The sequence below is a fragment of the Megalops cyprinoides genome, chromosome 2, assembly GCF_013368585.1.
Source record: "Megalops cyprinoides isolate fMegCyp1 chromosome 2, fMegCyp1.pri, whole genome shotgun sequence".
In the NCBI taxonomy this organism is placed as follows: Eukaryota; Metazoa; Chordata; class Actinopteri; order Elopiformes; family Megalopidae; genus Megalops; species Megalops cyprinoides.
This window is the reverse complement of record NC_050584.1, coordinates 595,486-608,575: the sequence shown is the minus strand read 5'-3', so window position 1 is coordinate 608,575 and position 13,090 is coordinate 595,486. Positions and strand designations below refer to the sequence as shown.

The 13,090-nt window shown below is 41.7% G+C and overlaps 1 protein-coding gene across 1 annotated transcript in view; it reads left to right on the top strand.

Annotated features, from left to right (window-relative positions):
- Nucleotides 1–4,168, top strand: part of LOC118795183 (CDK5 and ABL1 enzyme substrate 1-like) — a 33,251-nt gene extending 29,083 nt beyond the window's left edge. Inside the window, exons 8-10 of the mRNA XM_036553578.1 lie at nucleotides 1,929–2,035; nucleotides 2,460–2,667; nucleotides 3,085–4,168. Of these exons, the coding sequence (XP_036409471.1) occupies nucleotides 1,929–2,035; nucleotides 2,460–2,667; nucleotides 3,085–3,225 (456 nt within the window). The 3' untranslated portion in view covers nucleotides 3,226–4,168. The remainder of the gene's footprint in view (nucleotides 1–1,928; nucleotides 2,036–2,459; nucleotides 2,668–3,084) is intronic.
- Nucleotides 4,169–13,090: the final 8,922 nt, after the last annotated feature.

Genomic DNA, 13,090 nt, shown 5'->3' with positions numbered 1-13,090 from the left:
ATTAGTTCCTGCAATTTCTTGTATATTGAGGTTTTCTACAGGGCTACCCCACCCCCTCTTTTGCTTGTTTTACTGATTCACAGCTAGGCCTCTGTAATACCCACTGTGCTACAGCCCCAGCCTACCACAAAACTCCAAAACTCCAAAATGTATTGTTATGCTTCTAGAATTCAAACCAAAGCAGTTCAAGAGTGGTTATTTTGATGTTCTTCTTTGGTGGCCCAGAGTAAGTATTCAGTTGGCAGACCAAGAGTGGGCTCTTTTTAGAGAGGCATGATGAGAGTATTAAATAGCTGGATTTTCAGTATTGTTCACATTTTATTGGTCTTTGTGTCTTTCTGGAGCCCAATAATCCTTTGAATAAAATGGCTCTAAGAAAGCACTCAATCTATGTTCTTAAAACAACTGTTAAGAGTACTCAATATCAGCAGGAAGTGTCTAGTTGTACTGTAATGTAATACACCCTGGAACACCCAGGGCCAGTAGAAGACTTTACAGGGATGCAGATAATTGGATGACAGAGGTAATCTTCATCTTGTTTTGGCTCTGTTGCACAGTTACACAATTGACCAAGTCCAATTCACCACTGGCAGCTTCAACAGACATCGGCAAAGTAATAGTAATATTGTTTATTTCTTTCGACAGCCAAAGTTCGAAAAGTAGCTGGACGGTCCATTTAATAACAGATACACTCCAGTTCTGTTTATTCGTAGGCCTTCATGATCTTAGATCTAACTCTTATGCAAAAGTTATTTACTCCCCCAGCACACAGTGAATAAACAATGTTCTGAGTACCCATTGTAATACAGACAGCGAAATTGTGTCCTCCAAATGCTTGTGAGGCAAAAAGGTGGCTTTTCACACCTGTGTAGGGGTCAGCCACAATGCCAGGCTCCATTAGGAGTGACTCAGTGGCTGGACATATGGCCATCTCACCCAGCCAAGAAAAGCAGTAGGTTGTTGATTGACATGGCCACACAGACCTCCCTGTGGGCTTCCTCTCATTTCCCCACAGCATCAGCACTCTGGATGTTTTTAAAAACAACAACAATAATAATAATCTCAAGGAGACCGAAATGGCAGAAAATCTGCTACAATCCAAAAAATTTCTCATCCTTTTTTTAACAGAAAACTCTGCTCTTAACATCAGGACAGTCTTATATTTATTTTGGTTTGGGCTCACCCTTCTGTGAGTGTGAAGAATGGCTAACCTGCAGCTCTGCTCTTGTGGTTCCCTGAACAGGAAGTCAGGCATTTGTTTATGTATGGAGGTGAAAGGATTTAACTTAACTTCTCAGTAGGCCATAGTGCTTCACCGCTGAGAGGAAAAGCGTGCTAGTGTGGCTCACTGTTGCCGCTTTATTGCAAATCTTGTCTCTGTTTTGCAAAATATAAGAATCAACATTGAATCACTTTCAGTAGAAATCAGTACAGTCAATAGGCTCATCTCCCTCCATCTGTCTTAGGCCATGGAGACTATAAAACAAAGACAGAGTCTGTCAGATGAAAATAAAACTAAAAAATATGAGGGAACAACTTGAGTCAATTATTTAAGTCGAAAGGGCAGAAACATTCTGAAGGAGTACAAAGGAGTGAGGAGAGAGCAGCATTACAGGCTGAGTTATAAAACAATGTATTAGAATGTAATAAGAGGTATACCTGCTGCCCACATCTCACATTAAGAACTACCTCTCAGAAATGAAGGAACTGGATCCCTGTAATTATGATGTCAGGCAAATGAGACTGAGGCCCAGGACTCCCCAACCTCCAGAATGAGCATGTGGCATTCACAACTGAAGATCTACCGACAGTCAATATCATCTTTCTTTTAGACCACGGTCATCCAGGACTCTCCAACCTTCCAGACAGAGCATGTGCCATTCACAACTGAAGATCTACCTACATAATCATTATCATCTTTCTTTTAGACCACGGTCATCGAGTATGTCAGACCTTCTGACCTCAAGAAAGACATGAATGACACCTTCAAAGAAAAGTTCCCCCACATCCGACTGACCCTCAGCAAGATCACGAGGTATGTGCCTGTTGCCTTTTAGGTAGATGTTCAATAGCTGTATTACTCTGTTTATCCCTATCTACATACCTATACCAGACACCAGTCATCAAAACTGAAATAGTTCTGATTTTTTTCCTACTTTTAACTGTAATTAACTAATTTTAGTCATTTTGACAGTCAGTAGTTATGATGAGATTGTAAAGACGTGGATTCAGAATAAATACCTCTGAAACTAGAGAAGCTGAAACTGTTAAGTGAAGCCAGTGTTTCATTGAAATAGGTAAGTGTAAGTGCCAGGGTGGAGTCAAAGCCAACAAGAACACACCCTCAGATTGTTGAAAGTGAAGTTGTTTGTTGGTTCAGCTATCAAACCACAAGATGAAGTCACCCGTATTACAGGAGTTTATCTCACATGCTCATGCCCTCTCACCTCACTCCACAGCCTGAAGAGAGAGATTCGGAAGCTGGCCCAGGAGGACTGTGGGTACGAGGAGCCCACGGTGGCCATGGCTTTCGTCTACTTCGAGAAGCTGGCGCTGCGGGGCAAGCTCAACAAGCAGAACCGCAAGCTCTGCGCTGGGGCCTGCGTGCTGCTCGCTGCCAAGATCGGCAGCGACCTTAAGAAGCACGAGGTCAAACACCTGATAGACGTGAGTCTCCAACTGACCATCTTCAACACAGTGTATTACTGTGTTACTGTTACAGAGTTACTGTTGCATAGCAGAAATTGTATGTAAATGATCAAATAAATACATGTCACGGTCTGTTAGAATTTAAGATTTGGGGAAAGGTTCATCCTTCACGCAATGGAATATGATGAGGGCTGTAAAAAAGCCTTTCACATGCAGACATGGGTTTGCTGAATATAAAAGTCAATAGTCTAGTTATCTATTATTATTCTTTGCACTTCCTTTCTCCTTGGTCGTAGTGGAGGCCAGAATCACTGACATGATCTTTTCTGTCCGGTCAACTTCCTTTACCTCCTGGCTCCAGGGATGTCATGGGAGTGTGTGCTTGTCTTGTCTTGTTTTTCTCTAAATAAATGAACCATGATATGTGCCTTGCAGAAATTGGAGGAGAGGTTCCGGTTGAACAGACGGGAGCTGATAGCATTCGAGTTCCCAGTGCTGGTGGCCCTGGAGTTCAGCCTTCACCTCCCAGAGCATGAAATTATGCCCCACTACAGACGACTCCTGCAGAACTCCTAGCACTGGCTTCCTATCAGGAGAGCCATGGCCACCACCCTCTCCTGATCTGGAGGTCCCTGAGACCCATATTCTCACAACTTCCACCCTCTCTTGGTCCCTGCATCCCCAAGGCTGCACTCTCTCTTGATGCTGGTATCCCAGAGACTCGGCCTTCTCCTGATACTTGGTTGCCTGTGGCTTTACCACTTCCTCTTGTCAGACTCCCTGAAGCTCTGCAGTCTTTTAAATCCTATTTCTCTGTGGCTCCATCCCATGTGTTCGTTCTCAGCAAATGTCAGCAAGAAATCATAACTCAGAACATATACTCAAAAAACTGATTTGTGTCCAAAAAATTCAGTTGACAAACAAACAAAATTCCATGAGGGAATGTTCCAAAGACATGTTTCAAAACAGATTTTATGTTTTTCTTTATCCCATTTGGAGGTGCTCTTTTTCTGGATGGTCTCCTGTGAGATCTTTCTGGTGGCTGAAGGGTAAAAATGACAACTTTGTGTTAGCATTAAAACTCCTTAATTAAGAACACTACAGATGGGAGGCTTCTTCCTGGCAAGTGACTTCACGTATGTGGCAGTCTATCTGAAGTTTTTCTTATCTCATTTTGTACTGAAACTACTTCTGATTTGTGCAACCCTTCATGCAAACGTTGGACCATCACTCTATGGTTTAAGATAAATGAATTAATTTATGTTTAAGCTATAGTTTTATTGTGCCATATTGTGATGCCTTCAGACCGTTTGTATAAAAATGGAAGAAGATCTCAATCAAAGCTGCAGCACTTTGTGTTAAATGGATCCAGACCACTCTGGTACACAGTGACTTCTGCTTGTGTAAATGTTTCTACCAGAAGTGCACTTTTTCTGGAAGCTTAAGATTCTGTCCATGGACATGGTACCACATATTTTCTTTTGCTGAATGAAAACCCATGAACAACAATTGTAAATGATTTTAACAGACATTAACTAATTTCTTTTAACATTATGATTGAGTAAATTGAATCCATTAGACAAGTAGATGTGTCAGTCACTTTGTCATGGAGCAATATCCACTCTGTTTGATGACAACTTCAGTCTTTTCCACAATGTAAGTTGCTGTAGTGTAGTTTAGCAATTTGTTTAAATGCTCGACATTTATTTTAGTAATCTTACTTTCATACAGTACATTTTAGTACACTGTTTCCTTTTCTACTTCATTGTGCTTTATGTGAGCAGGTAATGACCAGCGTTGCTATTTTCAGTGTTTCCTCCCTGTGCTCTATGTTAGAGTGTATTATGAGCACATTTATGGTGCTGATTTGAGTGGAAAGGTGGAAGGCAACGTACACGAGGAGCACATGGCCAACGGTGACAAGGATGGCACCTGTGTGATGATGTCATGTCCTGTCGCTAACTGGTTCCAGAGTGCATGCCTCATTCTTATAGCCCTTATGTCTCCAATGAGAATAGTCAGCCTTGTTCACTGTGGTCTGGATGAAGTCATACTATGCCTACTTCTCTGTAAGGATCAATATTAGTCAGCATTTTCTTGTTTCTGTCGGAGGCTGTTTTCTTCAAGACAATCCTGTTTGCAAAAGTCAATGAACAGGCTAAATTCTGCTTCAAGGAAAATTGATTGGGGGTGATTCATATTGTCAAAGTAACATAAGGCTGTGTATTTCCCTATGTGGATAGGGAAACTCATCACTGAAAGGAAGAGTGTATTTTCTTTTTGCTTTCCTGAAATGTATTTAATTGTATCCTGTGCAGAAATAAGAGTCTGATGGTGAAGAATTTACCATTTCATCTGTTGCAGATGTCTTCATCCAAAAACAGGAAAATGCTGTTTATAAGTGCACCCACCACTTTTTGTGTTTCCTTTTGATGATGGACATGAAACAACTTCTACTTACCACAAATGTACTTGCCGATAAATGATTTGCATAAGGTTTTTTCACCATGCATTATTTTGTTCTGTTTCATAAACCATGCTAAATATGTGTGGTTTTTCAGCATTTGTTCCTGTGTGCAGTAGAGCATAGACTTTTTTTCATCGTGAGTCAGTAAGTCAAGGCAATTTACCTTGAACACTAATGCACAGATCCCGTGTTAATTTTTTACACAAATGATTGTTGTTATAATATTCTGATTATTAAGTTGTATTAGCAGACTAGCAGAGGGAAATTGTGGGCAAACAGCTCCTGGAAAGTATGGAGGTCACTGCTGAGCCCAGAACACAGGACATGCCTCTTGGATATGCACTTTAGGCTTTTTGAGAAAGCAAAAAACTTTTGAGAATTTCCAAAAATTCTAGGGGGGTGTGTGTGTGTGTTTTATATACATTGGTACATACAGTAATGTATGTACATATTATACTGTGCTAGTTCAAATAAAAATGATACTGTCGAAGAGTTATGTTGTCTTAATCTTGTACAAAAGCAATCTATGTTCAGTGGGAGTTCAGTTTTGTGTTCCACTTTTTCTTCTTTTGCTCCAGATTTTCCATCATATTTTGAATTTTCACTCTATACAGAAATGTTTTAAAAAGCTACTTCATCAAAAAAAATACCCACACACCCCATTCCCAGAAACACAAACTGGATCAAATCTTCCAAGCATTGCAAATGGCGAATTGATACTGTCCATAAATGGTAAATTTTATTCGAGAAAATCTGAAGACACATTTAATCACGCTTAAGTAATCTTTTCAATAAAATCCAACAAAAAATCTGCACTAACATTGTTTTTTAATTTAAATGGAAGCTTCTGAAACTGATTAGATGAAACCAAGAGACTTCCTACTCCCTTGGTACATAAATGTGGAAGCAAACAGAATTATTTATTGGCATTCATTATCAAGGTGTGACAGGACAACCACAGCAGCCAGGAAAAAAAAAATCCAAAAATGGAGCCAAACAACAAATGAAGTGGCAAGGTGTGCAGGTGAAGGTGAAGGCTACAGTGCAGGTGGCAAAAGTATCAAAAAAAAAAACTCAAGCAATGAAGATGCAACAAAAACAAAAAAAATCAAATAACAAACAGGTAAACAAAACTATTTACAGGGGTTTTCCAGTAATACCCACTCACTGTACGCACTTGACTCTGAACAGTCTTCACTCCCAACCAACCAACAACCCAAAATGAGGGCAAAGACTCCCTTAAATACCCCCCTAGCTGGCTGGGATGATCCAAAACAATGTTAATTCTTTTTAATCCCAAACTATTAATATTTCAATAAATAACAGAAATAATTTACATTATAAGTAGCATTTCAATTATACTACATTTTACACATTTTCCAATTTACCCTTGTTCAGAAAATAAACATACATGAAAACTGATGTTAACTGGAATATACCATCCGATGTACATTATATTATAAATACAGTCCCAGTGCAACAAATCACCCTTTGCCCCGGAAAGAGTGGCTGCTGACTGAGACACAAACAGAAGCGTGGTAAGAAGTTTGCTAGTTAGCACACGAACACAGTACCATAAAACATTTAAAACAAAGTTAAAACTGTTCCGCTAAGTTTTTATCAGTCCGTAGCTTCACTGCCCCCCATATAGCAGATGGGTCTGGTCTGGATCCGGCATCAAGCCGGTACTGCTGGCCTACTGCTGGCATGGCAAGTGGTATGTTACCCGGATGTGGGCCAGGTCTGGCAATGATGGCATCGTTTATGTGATGGCATGCCACATGTGGCCCAGATCTGTCCACACATATGTTCTCATAGTGTGAACCATAAAGAATTGTTGTCTTGCTTTTCAAATGTTTTTCTACCTTGACCGGTGTCTCACACATCACCAGCACAGTGACCAGATCTGGGCCACAAAAGGGCCGTCAGTCTTTTCGGTATGTCGGCCAAGTGTAAGTGCATGTTGTGGGCCAGAACTGGGCCAGACCAATTTTGCTATGTGGAGCCTGTTAGTTGGCCACCCTAACAGCAACAGTGTAGCCTGACAGTAATTTAAAACTTTGTTTTGTAAACATGAAGTACGTTCGGTTGCATACTAACAAACTTATGCCGGAATTCCGCAAGCTGTTTTTGTACAATAAAACGGGTAAGTTATGAACAGTCGTGTACGTTATTTTTTATTGTCCGAATTATAGAGGCATTCCGTAATGGGCTAGCAGCTCCGTTACACATGGTTAATCCCAGAAAGACAGACATTGATTTTGGAATACTACATCTGAATGTCGATTTGAAGCACATCAGTTGAAAAGTTGAGCTTTTTGGCTTTGGAATGAAAAGGTGCAATTTATGTTGAAAAAGACCTATGCACACTGTGAAAATATGAGGGAGGCTATTATGCTGTGGTGTTGATTCACATATACAGGGCCTAGAGACCTTCTTTATATAGAAGTAGTTAATGAACTTCAACATATACAGGGACAGTTTTGGCCACAAATCTGGATCCCTGGTTCTGGTTCAAGAATTGTGGCCAAAGGTGGGCATTACTTGGCCGATTCCATCCCATTCAAATCTGCAGGGAAATGGTTAACAGCATAAACATCGGTGTTTTTTTAAAATGGCTATCTCAGTCTTCAAATCACAGAAGAGAATACTTCACCAATGAAAACCAGAAGGTCTGGAAGCTGCCCTGTCAAAAGTGCCAGCACTTAAGAAAGCACACAGAGGAGTCTTGATAGTTCAACTCAATTTTACTGAAAATGCAGTTCAAGAAAAGATGCGGGGACATCTCCTAAATTAAAGATATGAATTAATGGTCAGATCTGGTCATTTGATTTCGAGAGCTCAGAATTCATGTGTTCTAGTATTATCCCTGCTGCAAACAGTAATTACTTTCATTTAATTTCAGTGCAGCATAGCGGTAAGGATCAGGGCTTGTAACCTAAAGGTTTCTGGTTTCATCCCCCATTGGGGGCACTGCCATTGTAGCCTTGGGCAAGGTACTAAACCCATATAAAATATCCAGCTCTGTTAATTCAATTTGATTCAATTCAATTCAACTTTATCTGTATAATGCTTTTCACAACACAAGTTTTCACAAAGCAGCTTTACATTGTTGCCAGGCCTGAGACCCCCTGAGAGCAAGCCTAAGGCAACAGTGGCAAGGAAAAACTCCCTAATTAGCAGGAAGAAACCTTGAGCAGAACCCAGCTCAGAAAGGGAGCCCATCTGCTTCTGGCCGGCACTGGGCAGATAGAATTACGGAGACTACTAAAGTTGCATACAATTGAACTATATAGACAATAGTAATTACACAATAGAGTAATTATAACATGTAATCCTGGAATGCCTGTTTCTTGGCACACAGTTGGCTTGATATGCAGGGCAGCGAGGTTGCTGAACTGGAAATCGGGATTTGGCGCTTGTGCTACAGCTCCAGGCAGGAGCCCGGAGCAGGGACAGGAAACAAAATGAAAACGGTGGGGAGGCAAGGGGGAGCAGAGGGGGGTGTCGTGGAATGACCAAGAGACGATGGGAAAAAAAAACTGAGATCAAAAGGGTCGATGAGGGGATGGTGTTTTATTTCCCCCAAGCCGTGACCAGTGAAAATAACAACAAATAATAATAAATTAACAATGAAGAAAAAAAAAGAAAAGAAAAACACAAACAAACAAAATGCAAACAATAATTGCCTAAGCAGGCAAAAAGAGAACACATCAATTGTGCTGCGGCTCTCAATCCCACTACACTCTTTGCCAGCCTGTCCCCTACTGACTGAAAGTTGCTCTTATAAAGGCAATCAGTCAGCTTGGACTAAACTAAGCAGAACAAAATAAATCAATTAACTCAACGGCCATAATCCAATAAATACTGGTATACTAATGCCACCCTACCTCATCCAAAATGCTTCATGGTTATTTCTGCTCTTTACAATCCAATACAGTTCAATTATAAAAGGTTAACCAGCAATCACCGGAAACTCCCCCGCAGTCACCTCCCATGTTGGTCAGCCCCATTTGTCTGCTCTCTCCCAAACCTACAAGTCCCATCAGCCCTCAGCCCTCGGGTTCTTCAGCTGATGGAGTCCGTCCTGCAGGTGCCCTTCGAAGCACAGGTAGGCCCTGTTCCCTCCCAAACCACAAACATTTCTTTAACTGTAAAGAGGTGCAATTGACAAAAAATTGTCCAAGACTAGAAATGCTCAATCATTCAGTTGGGCACCCTGCATGTTAGGACATTCCACCTGTATCCTTGTTGATTTGTAGAGTCAGTGGTTTGGGTGTGTTTGGGAGGAGGCAAACAAAGGAGCCGGTAAAACAAAATGGGGATGGTAGATGGTATCATGGTATGTTTGCCCTGGATCTTTCTGCTTAGCTGACCAAGGTCCATGTAACAGACATGCACAAGGGGAAAAGAGATGCATGTGTGTAATAAGGAAAAATCCCGCCAAATAGGCACTATGGCAGCATGCCTAGGGGACAAGAGGCTAGGAGCCAGCACGATCATGAGGGCGACCCTAAGGCAGTCAACACCATACCACAGCCGTCACCAGGCCATTATGTAGTGACAGCAATGACCACTTAGTCCACGAGAGATTCTACGATCCATGCTAGCACCATGCCATGTCCCTCAACTAAAAGATTTGACATAAATGAAAGCTTTTAGCCTAGACTTAAAGGTGGAGAGAGAGTCTGCTCAATGGATAACGTGAAAACTGTAACCTATGTAACTTAACTGTAAACAGACAGAAAACAGTTGTATATTGCCAGTTACAGACTGTCCATGTTTTGTATCTTGCACAGCAATAACAACATTGGGATGAACAAGAGCAGCTAGCCTGAGTCCAGAGGCCTTGTTCTGTTGGCTCATGTTGATGCAGTTCTGATGGAACCCATCAGGGCAGTATGAAAACAAGCTCAATCCTGCCCCAAAACCTCTTCCTGTGCCACTGCTAACAAAATATGATAGGCTCCCGCTTGAAACGTGACTGAGCCCTCCCCTTTGCCATTCCCCTTTAACTCCACATGAAAGAGCCATTGAGAACCTCTTCCAGGGTCTGGAGCAGCCCTCCACTGTGAAAACCATGGATTGACAGGTGCCAACCCTTTGTTACTGGTGTGTTCCCTTTTGAAGTCTGTCCATTTGGGTGACAAAACCCCTAGTCTGTTGAGTTTGTAACAAGGAAGTCAGTCATCATTGGTGCTCTGGGTGTCCCTTGCTTGAATCAAGGTTTTGTGCAGCCACTCAACTCTGAATGTCAAAGTCAAAGTCAAGTCAAAGTCAACTTTATTGTCAATTCTCCAATATGCACAGGACATACGGAGGATTGAAATTGCGTTTCTCTCAGGCCCACGGTGACAATACAACAGTTCGACATAACACAGTGACACTGAGAGACAAGAACAAGAATTCTCACAGATATACAATAAACACAAATGGCTCAATAACACAGACATAAATAAAATGTGTGACATTAGAGACAGAACAAGCTACAAATATTTACAGCAAGGGTATCAAGGCACATGGTAGGTTTAGAAATATAAAAATATAAAAATATAAATATAAAAATATAAAAATATAAAAATATAAAAATATAAATATAAATATAAATTCCACAGGATATGATATAGACTGTTATATAAGTAAAGTGACTGTGCAGATCTGTGTGAGTTTGCGTGTGATTAATGTTGGTAGTAGGAATGGGTGGAGAATAGTCCAGGCTTCAGTATGGGGGGGGTTCAAAGTTCAGTTCTGTGTTGGAGCAGATGGCTGAGGGAGGAAAGAGAGTTCAACTTCCTAACAGCCTGGTGGATGAAGCTGTCTCTCAACCTTGAGGTACGGGCCTGGAGGCTTCTGAATCTCCTCCCCGATGGGAGGGGACTGAAGAGCATGTGCGAAGGATGAGTGGGGTCAGCAGCAATGCTCTGTGCTTTACGGGCTAGGCATGTGTTGTAGATGTCCAGGAGGGAGGGGAGTGAGGCACCAGAGATCTTTTCTGCTGCATCCACTGTGCTCTGCAGGGTTCTCCTGTTGGCGGTGGTGCAGCTCCCAAACCACACAGTGATGCAGCTGGTAAGGATGCTCTCAATGGTGCCATGGTAGAAGGAGCACATGATGGGAACTGGGGCTCTGGCTCTCCTCAGTTTGCGGAGGAAGTAGAGGCGTTGCTGAGCTTTCTTGGCCAGTGATGTGGTGTTGTTTGACCAGGAGAGGTCTTCTGTTATGTGCACACCCAGAAACTTGGTGCTGCTCACCCTCTCCACAGCTGCACCATTGATGGTCAGAGGATGATGCTGGGTGTGCTCTCTCCTGAAGTCGATGACCATCTCCTTTGTTTTCTTCACATTCAGGGAGAGATTGTTGTCGCTGCACCACTTGGCAAGTTGGCTCACCTCTGTCCTGTAGTTAGCCTCATCTTTGTTGGTGATGAGACCCACCATAGTGTCATCCGCAAACTTGATGAAGATGTTGGAGCTGTACTTTGGTGTGCAGTCATGGGTCAGCAGCGTAAAGAGAAGGGGGCTAAGCACACATCCCTGAGGGGCTCCAGTGTTCAGTATGATGTTGCTGGATGTGTGGTTGCCGACCCGAACTGCCTGTGGTCTTCCAGTGAGGAAGTCCAGTAACCAGTTGCATAGTGAAGTGCTAAGGCCCAGGTGATCCAGTTCCTGAATTAACTGCATGGGGATGATTGTGTTGAATGCTGAGCTGAAGTCCATGAACAGCATTCTCACATATGAGTCCCAGTTAGTTGATGTGAGTTCCCAGTTAGTTGATCAGTGGGAAGTTCACTCTTTGGCTGTTCAACATATACTCTCTCATGCATGCTCATACTCATACTTGTATAAATGCATAAATGGCACAGATTGGTCCCGGTGCATCTGGTCCTGCCACTGCTGTGTTATTGGCCATCTCTTTTACTCCACTCCTGGTATTTTTCTTTTCAGTGTGTCAGCTGATCCCTTTACACCTAAATTCCACCACTGCACAGACAGTGATTTCACACAAGCTCATTTATTGATGTGCCTGGAAAAACTTGTTACAATGAGGAGAAGCAAAGCTGTAAAGCTGCATTTTAACAGAACGCGACGCGAAATTTACCAGCAAGGCAAATACATGAAAAGTCAATGGCAGGAGGCGAGTGGGCGGAGTTAATCACAGCGAAACTGCGGGCGATGCGAAACGGCAAAATGAGTGTTCACAAAGGTTCGCTTCAGTTAAAAAATGTTCAATTCCAGAGAAAATTTCGCCTGGCGAAAGCCAATCACCTTCAAGTAAGGCTAGAAACCACACCCCTTTCCAGAAATCCCTTCAGCAACTTGTTAGCAGTGTTGGCAATCAAAAATGCTTGCTGTGACGTGGCGTGAAATTCGCTTGTTCATTTTCAGGGCAAGCGATCAAACCCGCAAAAATGCTTCGCGTTCGGTTAAAACACAGCTTAAGAAGGGGCAAGGCAATGATGCTCATATACTGTACACTGAAACTCTGCATACTGATTATTAAAAAAAAAAATTAAAATGTTCAAAATGTTAAAAAATTTATGGGAGATCAAAATACTAAGCACAGATATAGATAAAACCTCAAAATTTATTTGAAATAACCTGCTGAAATTAGTGATATAATGAGGGATGTGAACTTTGCTTCAGTATACAATGGGCAAATCCATGTGTCACATTCCATCATGCCCCTCAGATAAACTAAGGAAAATGTGTCCAATGGCAGAAAGTCAGATGATATTACTTTCATGGCCTTTATCTTTCCAGCTGAGCAATACAGGGGAAATATACAACTTATTTAATTATACAAGAAATTATTATTTTTTAAAAAATGATACTGCATACTGACAAAGGGACAGACAACATTGTAATTAAGAGATTGTAATTTGATGACTACAATGAAGATATTAGCTAAGACTTCCTCCTGGAATGACAAATGTTTCATGTTGTCAGCTGAGGAGTAAGGTGCTTTCAAATGATA